Below are 15,251 nucleotides of genomic sequence, written 5' to 3'. Positions count from 1 at the left end.
GGCAGCAGCTACATCTGGCTACTGGGTCTCTGCTGATCACCAACTTCCTCTGGATCCTCTCAAAGGTGGCTCCAGGTTGTTTGAATTACTGTCGCTAATGTTAAACATAGAGTGTTCGCCGGCGTAGATTTCAATGCTCGTGCTACTGAGGGAAACATTTGGGTACTTTCTGGACCTGGCATACAGTGTAGGACTCTGTGTGTCAGTCTACAGCTACATTGTCTGCTGGGTTTCAGGCAGTGCTCTAATACACCACAGTTGGTTTTTTTTTCCCCCCCTCAGCACTTCCATTATATTTAAGATTAAACCAGAGGCCGTAGCAGATAATTTGACAACTTTGTGTTTATTGACTCATAAAACATTCTTCAAACAATAAAACAATTTTAAATGTCCGTTTCTGTACAATGCTTGCTAAGCAATTTTATTTATATATAGAAAATGTAAGAGGAGTTATGTTAAAATGACAAAACCCCTTCAAATTTAATGGCAGGTATTCTGGAAAAAAATAACAGCATTCCATCCACAAATATTTTCAAGCAATAAATATGTATTTATAAATAGTGTAAATTTACATCAAGATTAAGAAACAGAACAATCACAAATTAAATTTTATTTCATAAGTCTATGTGCAACCCATTTTCTTTGTGACTTGGCTAGTATATATAATTTTTACGAGGCTTTTTTCTTACCTTAGAAAAAAGTTTGGAAAAGAACAAAACAGAAAAAAAGCTGAGAAAGAATAAAACCAAAACAGTCACATTACAATTTTTTGTGAGGATATTGAGCCTCAAAATAGCATAGACCAAGAGCAGGGAAGTGCACCTTTGGGGGGACAAACTGTAGACATTTGGGGAAATTGTTAAAAATTATAGGTCAAAGCCTCTATGCAGAAGAGAAAGTGAGAAAAGGGCAAGAAGGTGGTCAAGTCAGTAGTCTTTTAAGGGTGGTATAGCCAGTTATCAACAGTTAAGTATCTACAAAACATTTTATCACACAGAGACAATCCCTTCATTCTCCTGCTCCCAAGCATTTTTGATAAAGTCCTCTACTGAAACAGACTGAACTATTGTCATTATAGAGTGGGTTGAGAGGGTAGCGGGAGAAACAGTCCTGTGAGCAATCTTGGTGCTGTCCCCATCTGGTTGGGGCCTGTGCGCCAAATAGGTTGCATAGACAGACACGCAGCAGCCTCAGCCTCCAGCCGTCGCAATGGAGACCTGCCATGCGGGGTGGGAAGGGGTGGTGGCAAAGGTGTGGAGACGGCCTTGGCTTTCCTGAATATCAGAAAGGGGTCCGTGTACATGGATGCATTTTCAGTTAAATTGGCTTTACGGTTCCGCTGGAGAAGAAATGGGTCTCCTAATGTCAAGATGAAGATGAATGAAGAGGAGGGGCCTATGGAAGCATGAAGGAGAGGAACAAACAGGCTAAAGTTAGCAAATCAAACTGATTTTCGCTGTAGTCTAAACCCGCAGTGAGCTGATGAAATACATAAATTGTAGTATCCATATACATAGGTCAGTCACAAAAGTTTCAGGACTAGTGCCCAAAGCGATATACTTCAAGTTTTTTCACTTTGAAGTAATCTCGCTGGAGTCTAATGCATTTCTCAGGCTTCTCTGCCATGTAGTCATGCACTCCTTGAAAGAATTCTTCTGGGATCCACTGCAAGTCCAACATCTACATCAAAACGAGTTCTTTAGAAAGTGGTAAAAAGGCTCAGGAAAGAGGTTAAAAAAAAAAAAAAAAAAAAAAAAAGTATAAAAAAAAATCACAGAGCCAGGTCGAGTGAGTAGGGAGGTTTCTCGAGCATGGTGATTTTCTTGTCGGTCAGGAACTATTAGAAGTTCGAGGAATTGAGAGGTGGCACAATGTCATGGTGAAGTAGCAAGGTAAATTGATACAATTGTTTTTGCTTAGTCTTTTATTACTTATTTAAAACATACATGTAATGAACTATATGACTGTGATTAAAGCCCCACTGACACGAAAAGTACGATTTCTGGTATGTTTTTAATAAAATAAAAAAAAAAAAAAAAAAAAAAAAAATCAGCCGGAATGGACTCAGTCCCCCCCCCCCAATCACACAACATGATTTTGACATATATGGCTTTTTGTAACTCCCACCATGAAAATCCCCTCGAGGGATTTGCTTTGCAGAAGAAGCAGGAAGTGACGTTGTCAGCAGGAGTGGGCTCGTGAGTTTATACCTGTTTTACCTGTAGGAAGGGAGCTCTTTGTTCCTTCGTGTTAGCCAAAATGCCGACTCGTTGTATTGCTGGATATTGTTTGAACACCCGGGAGAATGGATTTACTCTTCATGTTTCCAAAAAACCCCGTTCGTCGTGAAAAATGGATTGCACAGGTGCAAAGGATGAGAGCTTCATGGGTTCCAAATGACAGGTAGGTGTGTATAGAGCTATTTAAAAAAAAATAATAATAATAATAGCTGTGGGGGGGCGTAATCCTTCTTTCAGCGAGCGACCGGCAGCCGGCTGCAAGCAACCGGCTGCAAGCAAGATCGGGCGGTGGGCCGCGAGCAAGCGGCGTGGCGGCTGAATACGCTACATACTGTCATACATACTGTCGGGGAGTCTGTTGTTTGTTAGAAGTGATCCGTATATCATATAAATATGGCTCAAAACAATAGGGTAATATTGCCCCAGTCACTTCACTCGATTGTGAGATGTTCTCTTCTTTGAAAAGAGCTTCCGTGTCCCATAGTCGGTACCACTACGTGTTTTCAATGGCAAATGTCCCAGTGTGGTCTGTGGATGACGTTGCAGGCAATATGGGTACCACTTGGATGTCGAATAAGACTTCTACAACTTTGTGCATGGATGACACGCTCTGCTCATATTTATTTTTTTGAAGAGACATTGAAGTGAATAATGTTATATGTATTTTTCATGACAATATCTATTTTACAATGTATATAGGGACGTCAGTGGGGCTTTAAAAATCAATTACAGATATGTTTACCATTCACCTATTTTCTATGCCACCTCAAGCTCAAGTGTCGTCAAACGGATGATTTTTGGTATATTAATGAAAAACCCACAGCCAATATGGTCCAATGTGTTTTTTCACCACAAATCATGATTTTGACATATACAGCTTTTTGTAACTACCGCCATGAAAATCCTCTCAGGGATTTGTTTTCGAGAAGCAGGAAGTGACCTACAAGACAGAGGCGCCCCCTAGTGGACTCGTTTTTTCCCATTAGTTTTACCTCCGGGACAGTAGCTCGTTGTTCCCTCGTGTTAGCCAAAATGCCGGCTCATTGCATTGCTGGACATTGCTTGAACACTCGGGAGAATGGAATTACCCTTCATAAGTTTGAAAGAGACCCTGTTCGTTGTGAAAAATGGATTGCACGGGTGCAGAGGACGAGAGCTTTGTGGGTTCCAAATAACAGGTGTGTATACAGCGACTAAAAAAAAAATTGTTTGGGGCGGACCACGTAATCTGTCTCTCTCATAACGTAGCAAAAGATCCGCGTATGAAATGTGTCGGTGTGCCCGTCGCACAGCCAACAATATCTCACCCAGCATGCAACTTAGCTTGGGTCCACCCCCTCCTTATATAGCACGACGGGCCGAAACTCAGCCACACCGGCTGAGGCGCCGCGTTCGGCGGTCACATCTTCCGCAAAGGCTGCGCGGCGAGCTTTGCGACGGGGGCGGCTCTGAAGAACCCAGCCGAGAATGCGTTACTCAGTCACGTGCGAGCATGAAGCGCGCCGGCTCGACCTTGAACACAAAGCGGCACCGCTTGGCTCCGTCATAAGCCACACCGGCAGGCTCATCCGCGATGGCTCATCTCCGCTGCGGAAGTGGATCGGACGGGATGCGCTTTGGCCGTGATGGCATATCATCTGAATATGGCTCGAAACAATAGTGTAATATTGCCCCGGTAACTTCACTCGGCTGTGTGGTGTTATCCTTTTCGAAAAGAGCTTCCGTGTCAGAAGGGGGGTTGGAAATACGAATATCTTTGTTGTTCGGCTTCCATAGTAGCAGGCACTGCGCGTTTTCAACGGCGGAAGTGACTATGACGTCAAGGACAGATGACGCGACTAATATGGCGACCACTTGTATGTCGAGGTACACTCAATTACGCAACTTTGAGCATGGATGACGCGCTCTGCACTCACTTTTTTTTTTTCCGTATAGACATTGAAGTGAATACCGTTACATGTATTTTTCATTACAATATCTATTTTAGAATGTTTATAGGGATGTCACCCACACTGTAATGTTGTGGATAAGATAACTTTGGACGAAAGATGGGGTACATCCTTGACTGGTGGCCAGGCAATCGCAGAGCACACAAACATACACACACACTCACAACCACAGCTATGGGTAATAGTCAGAGGCAATTTTTTTGTATGTAGGAGGAACCTGAAGTTGTAGCAGAAAACCCACACACATGTGTTATGTGACAGAAGAGTCTCTGCTAGGATGAAGGCCAAACTTTATAAAAGAGTGATGAGGCTGGCTATGATGTACGGATTAGAGACGGTGGCACTGAAGAGACAACAGGAAGCAGAACTAGAGGTGGCAGAAATGAAGCTGTTGAGGTTCTCTCTTGGAGTGAGCAGATTGGATAGGATTAGAAAAGAGCTCATTAGAGGGACAGCCAAAGTTGGATGTTTTGGAGACAATGTTCGAGAGCGCAGACTTTGATGGTTTGGAGATGGCAAGAGAGTGAGTCAGGCACGTAATTTGACTGAATGAAAAAAGACTGAAAAATACCCAGAGGTTTGGGGGCTGCAAGCATAATCAAAGGATGATCACCAATTTTAACGTGCAAGTTTTATAAATTGTAAATATGGAATTATTCACTCAGATGGGTTGTTATGTTGGCGCTCATTGCTGACCGGTTGAAATGCTTTGAGCAGCTATTCATGGACCAGATCAAGTCCTCCCATCCTTGGACCACCCTTCGAAGTTGTGTATCGGTCCAACGTGTCAACCGATGATGCTGTCTCCACCGCACGCCACTCTGCCCTCACACATTTGAAATCTAAGGACTCATGTGTCAGACTACTGTTCATAGACTTCAGCTCAGCATTCAACACCATCATCCCTCAACTACTGATCTACAAATGGGAACAGCTAGTGCTCAACACTTTGAGGTGGAACTGGCAGCTGCACTTTCTGACAGAAAAAACGCAGGCAGTAAAGCTTAGCAGCAACACATGCAGCCCCATCACTTTGAATACACAGGCAGCTAAAGGTTGTGTGTTGAATCCCCTCCTTTTCATCCTGGTGACCCACGACTGTACACCGACACACAGCTCCAAACTCTTCATCAAGTATTCAGATGACAACCATGGTGGCTCCTATCACCAATGGGGACGAGAAGTGAGGTGAAAGGAAAATAATTTCTCCCTAAATGTGGAAAAAAAAATTGCTTGTTGTGGACTTCAGGAGAGCACAGTACCAGGATGGTCCCCTGAACATCAACAGTGCTGTGGTGGAGAGAGTTCTCAGTGTCAAGATCACAGAGAACCTCTCCTGGATCAGCAACATCAATGACCATATGAAAGGTCACCAGCGTCTTTACTTCCTGCACAAGCTGAGGCGAGCCTGAGCCCAAACTCTCATCATATGCTTGTTCTCCAGACAGACCATAGATTCCAACCCGGCCAATTGAATCACTGTGTTACAAAGTCTGCAACGCATCCTGCCGCACGACTTTGCATTGCGTTGTGAAAGCACCTGTGAAGATGAGTGGAACCTCTCTTCTGTCCCTGGAAGACATTTTTACAGCACCAGCCCCACTGACCTCCGCATAGTGGGGAATACCACTCATCTATCAGACAGCCTCTTAAATCCGGTGCCATCAGGTAGGAGACTGCAGAGTCTGTGGGCCAGGACTAGCTGAGTCAAAGTTTATTCATCAGGCTGTCATGAATCTGAACTCGCTGTCTGCTCAGCCCCCTATAGTACTGCTTCTGTCCCCTGCCCATGTTAACGCTGATGTTCTGAAAACATGTACATGAACAAAACTCCCACACAGAATACACACATGAATGCACACACACGCAAACTCCAATTTCAGAAGCATTGGGGTTTTGTCATCTAATTACTGTGTATTATTTGCCTTGGTTCTCAGATCTTGACTATGTTGCATGTCACCTGATCTTTGATATTCCACGTTCAATTAATATTTTTTATAGTGTTTTTATTATAATTTTATTTAGTATTTTCCATTGATATTTTTATTATTTTTGTAGCACCGCCGGCCCATAAGTAGAGGAATTTCTATCCTCCATTTGGCATACTGAGGAATTGCCAATAAAATATTGACCTCAATAGTTATGATACACTTCATCAATGTATTCCTTTTTTTTCATGGACTTGTGCAACATATTTTGCACCTACTGTATGAGTACCTTTTTCAATCCACTAAGACTTCTTCTTCTTCTGCGACTGCATTATTCAAACAATTACTGAAATGTATGAATTGATTCCAGACTGGTTACAACAGCATTGTGATGTATCAAAAAGTAGATTTCTTCCAATCCTAATGCTGATCACCACTTTTGTATGCATTGGATATATTCCATATTGTTTCATTAATTTTGTGTTCAATTAAAAAGTAGTCTTTATGACAGCAGATGATTTTCTAAACCACAATGAAAACTTAATTAGAGTTGAGTGAATTCTCTTAACAGTTTTTCAGCTCAAAAAAAGAGAATGCCTGGAGACAATTTTGACACCAATGTGTGGACTTACTAATGCAAATTGGTCGTAGACCTGCATGAGGTCCTCCATCCTGTGTTGCTCCAGCACCACAAAGTCATCCAGCGTGGCACTGCCTTTACGGGCACAGTCCTGGCAGTGAACCACGTACTGCTTCTTAGACAGGAGCTCACGGCGCACAAATAAGAGGTTGAACACCTCAACCTGAAGATCGTGCACCAAACGCAGACACAAATTAGGAAGGGCTTTAACCTGTATGGCACTTTGTTTATTTATTACTTTCATTATTTTTTTACTTTTACTGCAAAGTCACCTGATTCACACAAAGGTGAAATAATTGTGCATTGATAGTGACATATGTTGGATCTGATACTAGTGGTTGAGGAGGTTGCTGAAAAGTGTACTAACATGAACCACCTGTAACCTAGTTTGAGTTGAGATATGACCCCTCTACTAACCAAGCCCCAATAACACATGGACAATGGAAGAGGTGACATTAGCTCAAGGGAGCAAACACAAACACAGGAAGAACCATCGCTGTGTTACGAACCTCACAGATGGTGCAGTAGTGGGCTGGTTCGTCTCTGGTTCTGTTTCTCAGCACTGTTTCTTTGCCAGCTGTTGCTAAGGCTTCCTTCACCCACTGGCACTGCTTCAGCGTCCGCAGCAAACAGTACCTGTGAAGAATGTGTCAGATGGGAAGATTCTGGTTAACATGTTAAAATAAATTAACCTCCACTGTAGAGGAGTGAAATGTGTGAAAGACTGACTCACTTGATCATCTCAAACAACTTGTGATCAGAAACCTTTATGTTGCGTGCCATGTTCCAGGAGAGGTGCACCATGGGAACCATGGATTTTACGCTTTGGAGCTTATTCCACTCATAACGCTCTACAGCCAACTTGTATTGATGGGCTTAAAAACATAGTTAATGCAAAAGATCAGATAATTTATAAACCTCAACACCAGTGCCATTTGGATATTGTATAAAATATAAATAATAAAAGAATGATCTGAAAATCCGTTTCAACTTATATTCCATTGAATACAGTACAAAGATATTTCATGTTTCAACTTAACAGTTTTTTTAAGATACATTTTTTTAATTAGATGCGTGCAACACATTCCAAACAAAGTGGGAATGGGGCAACAAAACAAAAATGGGGAAAATAGCCAGCAAGCATACTAGCATTCCACCAACTACTAGTTGATTTTTTTTTTAACATTTTGATCCATCCTGGGACTTGAACCACTGACCAGGTCCTGACAGACGGACAAAAAAGTACTTTGAGAGCTTTTTCTTTTAGTACTTTCCTTTATTCAAGTAATTATTTGCAGGACTACTTACATTTTCTTGAGTCATATTAACCTAAAGTAACAGTACACTTAAGTAATTTTTTTTGCAACTCCCAATCTATAGCAAATGCAGGCCTCGTACATACACTGATCCTTTCCTGTAGCATGTCAATATCAAACACCAGCTGCTTTGTTATAAGGTTGCGCCTGCTAAGTGTAAAACAAAAATGGTGCAGGTAATGTAAAAGTAAAGTGTGTTGGAAAAGTCACAATGTAGTGAGGAAATCGAGGCCAATCAGCTGAAAAGGTCAGTAATCAGCTGGAAACCACAAATGCCATTGTAAAGGTCACACCATTTTAGAAACAATTTTCCTTTTTATCAAGTTTGAGTTCACCTGGAACTGCTTGCTTTGAGGAAAATGAAAAAAAATGTATATTTTTTTTCTCTCTGAGTGCCATTGAGCCTCCATACCTGTAAGTGGTCCAACGTTCCAGGCTATGTTATTGCACCAACCAATGGCCTGCACCCAGTGGACGGTGCCTGTGTTGAGCCATACTAGATCACCGGGGCGCTGGATGAAGCGGTATACTGGGACATCAGCTTCATACAGGTCCTCCAGATTTGGCCACCACGAGCCCATCAGGAAGTTAATATTGTTTCTATGGGCAAGAGCGAAAAGTACAGAAAAATTAAGTTCAATTGTTCCCCCACTATTATCTGGCAACAAATGGTAGCTCAGAATGGAACCTTACTTTTCGCAGAAGGTGCTCATTACACCCCAGTAGGCCTCTGGTACAGCAAACCATTCACAGTCTCCAGGCCCAATGTTAATGTTGACTGAGCAGAAGTTGTTGGACTCCTGGTGACCTGCCAGTGTGAAGAGTGGACATTTTTTTTTTAGATCACTATTTCCCTTAATACCCATATTCACCTTAGCAAAAGAAAAAGACATGATTGATTCGATTGCACTAACCCGCTATCCGGCTTCCCGGGACCTTCATGTACAGCTGAACAGTGTTCATTCCCAGAATGGTGTGGCCCACGTGGCTGAGCAAGTTGCCTGCTGATACAACACGAGCGAATGCTGGCAGTTTACTGAGTTCCTGGAGCTGTTGCTTCCATCTGGTGGAGGAAAGTGTGTTTAAAGGAAGATAAGATTTAACCAAATGGCCTAATAAGAGCCACACTTACTTCCTTTCATCTGAAACGTCAATATTTGTTCCAAACTTGATGTGCTTTAAGGGTCCCCTTCTTTTGCGCACAACACTGCCAAATGACAAACATACATCCTCAATGACTCTGGCAGTTGTGTAACATTACAAAATTCTAAACAGTAAGTTAAAAGAAGTTTCTGGGGATTTATGTTTCTTCATCTTTTCTACCTCTCTGCTACAGGCTCTGTGTCACAAGGTTCTTTGAGTGCCTTCTTTTCATTTTCCTCCTGGAAAATCAGACATTTGGATTAAATTTAAAGTTGGAAAAAGTTATTAATATTAACTTTTTGAATGGACATAATGATCCTTTTGGGAGTGTCATCTTGTGACTGACCCGTAAGGACTCTTGGAAGGAAGCAGCCTGATACTGCGCATACTTGGCAATGGTTGTATGTGCTCGAGCACTTTCACAGCGCCACATTTTCTTGGTGCCCGTCACATCCCAGTTCTCATCCGCAGGTTGTGACAGCTGCGTCCACACTTCTACCAAGTGCTCTGGGTTGGCCTCAACCAATGTCTTAGTTGAGAAAAGGCCCAAATCTACAGATAGTGACAAATGAGATAAACACTCAATAACAAATACACCTCTTTCGGTTGGCTGTAGTATGTGCATGTAGCCATTGTGATTCATGCACAAGGTCATACAGTATTTTCAATATTTACCCAGTTTGAGTGCTCCAGCCAGTCCTCTGATGACAGTGACAGGATTGGAGGGATTTGTGCAGAACTGGTGCAGTGGGGGGAAAAAAGCATCTCTTTTGTTCTCCAACTGGTTCAAACAGGAAACGGGGTGTCAAGAGTATTGCAAAAAATAATTCACACACTTCCCCAAATTATGAGGAGTCTAGTTTTTTTATTACTGATAATATCAAACAAGTTTGACAATTATGCTACCCAACTAAGCCTAATGAAATGGAAATTCCTTGAAGTTGTTGCAAATTGAGTGACTCAGTTTTTATGAGTAAATGGGGGCAAATATGCTCCATTTACTTAATGAAAAGCATGAAATGGTCCAACGCCTTCCAAAAGAAATAAAAACAGACATTGACATTTTATTTGAATAAGACAACAGGTTTAGTTTTGAAAACAACAACAAAAAAACAGCTGCAGTGCTGTGAAAAAGTATTTGCCCCCTTCCTTTTTCTTTTTTTTTTGTATTTCATACAAAGTCTTCAAATCAACCCAATTTTAATATCACCCACTGAAATACAAAATGCACTTTTCAAATGACAAATTTATGAAGGCACAAAAAAAATCCAAACCTTTCCGACCCTCTGTGGAAAAGTAATGCCCCCCTGAACCTAATAACGGGTTATATCACCCTTGGCAGGAATAACTGAGATCAAGCATTTGCAAATGCAACCCTATGGGGGCACAAACCAGTGCAATCTGTAGGCTGGTCCCAAGCCCGGATAAATGCAGAGGGTTGGATCAAGAAGGTCATCCGGCGTAAAAACTGTGCCAAACAAATATGAGCGTTCATCTAAAGAATCCCATACCGGATCGGTCATGGCCCGGGTTAACAATGTAATTCAAAGGAAAAATACTATTCTGGGATATATATCATTTACCAGAATACATATTGCCCACATCACATTGCAAAAAGCTATACATTTAACTATATTATGCTTAGCTCAAAAGAGAGCAGACTTGCATTATGTGAATGAATTGCTCTGCTACTCACATAGATGCTGGGGGTCGGTGGGTTGAGCTTGTCTTTGGGCAGGGCTGGCTTGGGAGGAGGGGGGAGCCGTGGTGGCGGGCACTTGTCAAGAAGAATGCTGCTGTTGGAAAGCCCATTTTTGCCCAGGTTTCTGCACACACACCAATAAACCCAGGGAATTTGACAAGAGCAGCCTTTAACACATTTGGAATAATTTACTATTTTCTTGCAATTTGCTTATCACTTAAGAAAAAAATGATCAATCCCAAACTGAATAAAAAAGCCAATTTTTGAGTAAAATTAATAAATGTAAACATTACTTGATTCAAAATATCTGCATAGCAACAAGATAACAGCTCCAGTTACACAACTTCCTAATGCTTCACTGACTGTAAAATTCCACTGGAGGGAGCCATCAGCAAACGAACATTTGCTCACCTACAGGCTTTCAGCACATCAGTGGAGCTGGGGTAGATTGATACAGATGATGAAGAAGATGAGGATGACGAAGAGGAGCCATGCGGAGGCGTGGCCTTGAGACCAGTGACCACGGGTGGCTCTGCCTTCAGTGGGCTCCGAGAGTCCTCTGAGATCCCCCCTTTGCTGTTACCATTAACAGCTGGTGTTGTTATGGTTGTGGCAGGACTATGGCCGCCTATTTGGGTGTGTTCTAAGGATTTGGGTGAGGGCGTGGCGGTGGATATGGCAGAGACAGGTGAGGAGGCAGCTGAGCTTCCCTGTGTGTTGGGGGTAGAGGGCAAGCCTGCAGGGTGGATGTTGTTGACTTTGTTGGGAGATGTCGTAGATACAATGCCTTCTGTCTTTCCCTTAATCCCCTCCGCCCCCCCTGCCAGCAGGGCAGATAGTCTTGGATTGTCTGTGCTAAGGCTCTGCTTCTCACCACCTTCTGCAACTTTGTCGCCCTCCCCCAAGTGGAGACTATATGCTAGGTTGTCTGACTGCGCCACTTTACCGTCAGCTGATCCCAGTGGCAACAGGATCTTGCCCTCTGAACGGCCGTTACCAAGGGATGCGGATGCGGTGACAAGGGTGGCCGTAATGTTGCCATCTTTGGTCGTGGACACACCTGGTGCTGCCCTACTTGAGGTAGAGGAAGGGGGAAGAGAAGGTGGGGATGGTAGGTGGTTGTGTTGTGGCTGTTGCGTTGCAGTGTTGGAATGTCCAACCTGATTGTTGGACTGCTGGGGGGCAATGGAGTTGGGGGGATGCAGATGAGAGGTGGCTCCCTCAGCATTGGAGCTCACAAGAGGAACGGACTGTTTCTGTGGCACCTAAAGGAAGGGGACAACTGTTGATTAAGACCACTACACAAATGTGCAAAATAGACTCTGGACTGTCACAATATTTAATGGCAAAACTTTTTGGAAAGCATTAAATTGCAGAGAGCAGCCAACAGCATTTTTGATGCCTATGGTTATTGACAGTACCTAGCAAAGGTGCTATCATAAACATAATTAGCAGCAACGTTAGTGTGTCAATTGCTGATCTGACATCTAGGATACCTCACGACTACAGCACAGAAAGTCTGGTGTCTCAGAATTTTCATACAATTGCTCCAAGATATTGAATAATAGTGTAATGGTGCACCCAAACACCCGTCACTTTGACTCACGTGCTCTCTTTTTTGCCAGGAGCACGTGTCATGCAATTCTTGTTCCTCCAGAGCTTAGCTTCCGTTAACTGCGCAGTCCCTGCACTTGTGTCCCCCGGTCATACAAGCCCAGAAACCTTTTACCTGCTGCCTGGACTCTTTCGTCATCCTGCATCCCACAAGACATGCCGTAGGAGAGTGATCATGGCAACAGTACACAATTATCGGGCAGGGTCTGGTCGATGTCATACGTGTAGTGTGACACTCACAGAATTTATGACACCATTGTCCTGCCATTTGGCAGAGTGACTGTCGTGAACGACAAGCCGTGTGGTCTGAGCTAAAGATAAGTAACGCATAGGTGAGCTTTGTTCAACTGGAATGCACAAAATTCTCATACAAATGCCTGATTACGTGGTGCTCAGTCAAGGATTTGATGGCTCAAACCATCATTGAAACAAGATTGTTTGTTAAGGGCCATTCAATCATTATTAGTGGGGGTGTATGTAAAAAGTTGGGTTGTCTGAACAGTCTTGGATCTAGCTCAGGATGATAGATTATTATCTATTAAATCAAGTTCAACTTCCAGGACAAACCAAAAAATATATATATATATATTTTTTTAAATTGATTCCCCATATAGAGCTTCCATAGTTCAAAGAGCATCCCTTGCTAACATTTACTAATTACACAAAAAAGATGGCATGGTAGGCAGTTCATAAAAGCAATGTAAGTGTTGTCACCTTAGTGACTTTTCAGACCCCTCAAAAAAAAAAAAAAAAAAAAAAAAAAACTCAGCAACTAGTGAGTTCAATTCCTAAGGAATAGGATCAGAACCAGCCAGACTGTTTTCATGCAACAAGAAACAAGCCCAGTGGAAGGCAGTTGCCTAGTCAAGTACATTTGCGAACATTGCTAAACACCCCCCAAGTGTGACAGAGAGCCAGGATTTTTAGAGCAACAAGCCTAGGGTCTGCAAGCTGAAAGAATTTCAATTTAGTATTTTGAATACTGATTTCACATAAATTGCTTGTTTTTTCCCCCCATTCATTCATTGTTAGGCTTATCAACATAGAAACTTCTCTGTGGTGTCAAATTTGCAGGAGGTTTTTTCCATCCTGTATGGTTGCACTTTAACTCTTTTTATTAAAAACATACTAAAATTATGTTTTACGTGTCAGTGGACCTTTCAGGAACTGTTAGAGGAGCATTTATGTAAATGATATTATACACTCCATTAGAATATACACAGTGGCTCTTTATGGATATCCTCTTCTTCCAAACAATCATGCCACATTTTTATGGTTCCATAAAACAAAAAGTACCGTATATTGCACGTGGAGCCTGAAACCCCATATGGGGTAGTAGTTTTTCCATTGCACTGTGCCGCTAACGTGTTTTTTAATTGCATTCTGTGCAAAGACAAATTGTTTTTTTGCGATGCTCCACTTCAGTCGCTTTCAGTCCCGTCTCTCAGAGTACAGCGGGTGTTTGTGAGTCACAAATATACATGTGAACTGATGATGCAACAAACGTGGGGAAACTAAAATGGTGAAAAATAGTGTAACACTATTACGTACGATGCACACATTTTGTAATGTCATGCATTTTGGAACAAAATCTCTAAATTGCCTTTACAAGGTCTTTAATTGATCAAGAATCACACTGACAATTTTTTTCCCTAAGAGGAAGCTCTTCTTTTTATCCTCCAAATTAAAAAACAAAACAAAACAAAATTTACGTAGAAATTGTTTTGAGGAAAAAAAACTTATATAAATTTGAAATAAAGCAAGTCCAGATTGGGGGACTAAAAGATTTGCGTTGAATAACATTAGTCGTTTTCTTTTATAGGCAAAGGGTAGGGTTCTTGCTATTTTACATAAGATGTATTTTGTAAAATAATTACACTGAAAAATATATAGTTCAAATGACTCTTTAAGAGCCTAAAATGAATGACAGCCATGCCCATGATAAGTTGTACTATGTACTTCTGATCACAACCATATGCACCAGCTGGTGTATTGTCAGTATTTCTAATTTTAATTATGTAAAAAGTATATAGTTATAGGTAGGATACAATGGAGCACAGGTATAAAATGAACCATGGACATTCAAAGAATCACAAAGAGAGTTGAGGACTTACCTGAGAAGAGATAAGGTGCAGAGGGCGTGGCGTGGCGTCCTGTGTTTGCGTGCTTGTGCAGGTGTGAGGTAGTGCTGAGTCGTCGCTGCCGGCAGGTTGCAGGTAAGGCACATCTCTATTGGGCCCCGAGGCCATAGGCCCCGGCTGATTATTACTACTTCTACTGTTGCTTTCACCGACAGGAAGGGAGACAGAGTCTGAGTGTCTGTGTGCCCCGGGACCCATAGGCCCATTGGTTAAGGGTTGAGGGGGGCAGAGGGACCGATGAGTTCCCAGATGAGGCCGCGTGGGATGGAGGCTGGGATTAGGGGATGGGAGAGAATTGGCAGTTGGGCCATTGTGGAAGGAGGGCCGCACCTGACCTCCTGACGCATTTTGTCGCAACTACATGAGGAAATGAAGACCCAATGAACATTTAACACTTCAGTTAACAAAGTGTGACAGATTAGATAATGACTTTTGCTAAAGTGTGCATTATACAGGCCATCATTTTTACCTGGTGCTGCTGCATCATGGTGAACTGAGAATCCAGCTGCTCCAACATCTGCAGCTGTGAGGGCTTCAGGCTAGGTCGATTACGCCGTAGTTGTTCTAACAACTGCACA

At 42.4% G+C, this 15,251-nt stretch overlaps 1 protein-coding gene across 2 annotated transcripts in view; it reads right to left on the bottom strand.

Annotated features, from left to right (window-relative positions):
- Positions 1-324: 324 nt before the first annotated feature.
- The window catches only part of LOC133491674 (histone demethylase UTY-like), a 49,865-nt gene continuing 34,938 nt past the window's right edge, over positions 325-15,251 (bottom strand). For both annotated transcript variants that reach the window (XM_061803124.1, XM_061803118.1), the window contains 15 exons: positions 15,143-15,244; positions 14,647-15,030; positions 11,330-12,183; positions 10,913-11,042; positions 9,892-9,997; positions 9,563-9,768; positions 9,397-9,455; positions 9,206-9,280; positions 8,988-9,136; positions 8,767-8,881; positions 8,486-8,673; positions 7,491-7,632; positions 7,267-7,393; positions 6,750-6,920; positions 325-1,395 (listed from right to left, as the gene is read on the bottom strand). In XM_061803124.1, the coding sequence (XP_061659108.1) occupies positions 1,366-1,395; positions 6,750-6,920; positions 7,267-7,393; positions 7,491-7,632; positions 8,486-8,673; positions 8,767-8,881; positions 8,988-9,136; positions 9,206-9,280; positions 9,397-9,455; positions 9,563-9,768; positions 9,892-9,997; positions 10,913-11,042; positions 11,330-12,183; positions 14,647-15,030; positions 15,143-15,244 (2,838 nt within the window). In that variant the 3' untranslated portion in view covers positions 325-1,365. The remainder of the gene's footprint in view (positions 1,396-6,749; positions 6,921-7,266; positions 7,394-7,490; positions 7,633-8,485; positions 8,674-8,766; positions 8,882-8,987; positions 9,137-9,205; positions 9,281-9,396; positions 9,456-9,562; positions 9,769-9,891; positions 9,998-10,912; positions 11,043-11,329; positions 12,184-14,646; positions 15,031-15,142; positions 15,245-15,251) is intronic.

The sequence above is a fragment of the Syngnathoides biaculeatus genome, chromosome 2, assembly GCF_019802595.1.
Source record: "Syngnathoides biaculeatus isolate LvHL_M chromosome 2, ASM1980259v1, whole genome shotgun sequence".
Lineage (NCBI taxonomy): Eukaryota > Metazoa > Chordata > Actinopteri > Syngnathiformes > Syngnathidae > Syngnathoides > Syngnathoides biaculeatus.
This window is presented reverse-complemented; position numbering and strand designations above follow the sequence as displayed.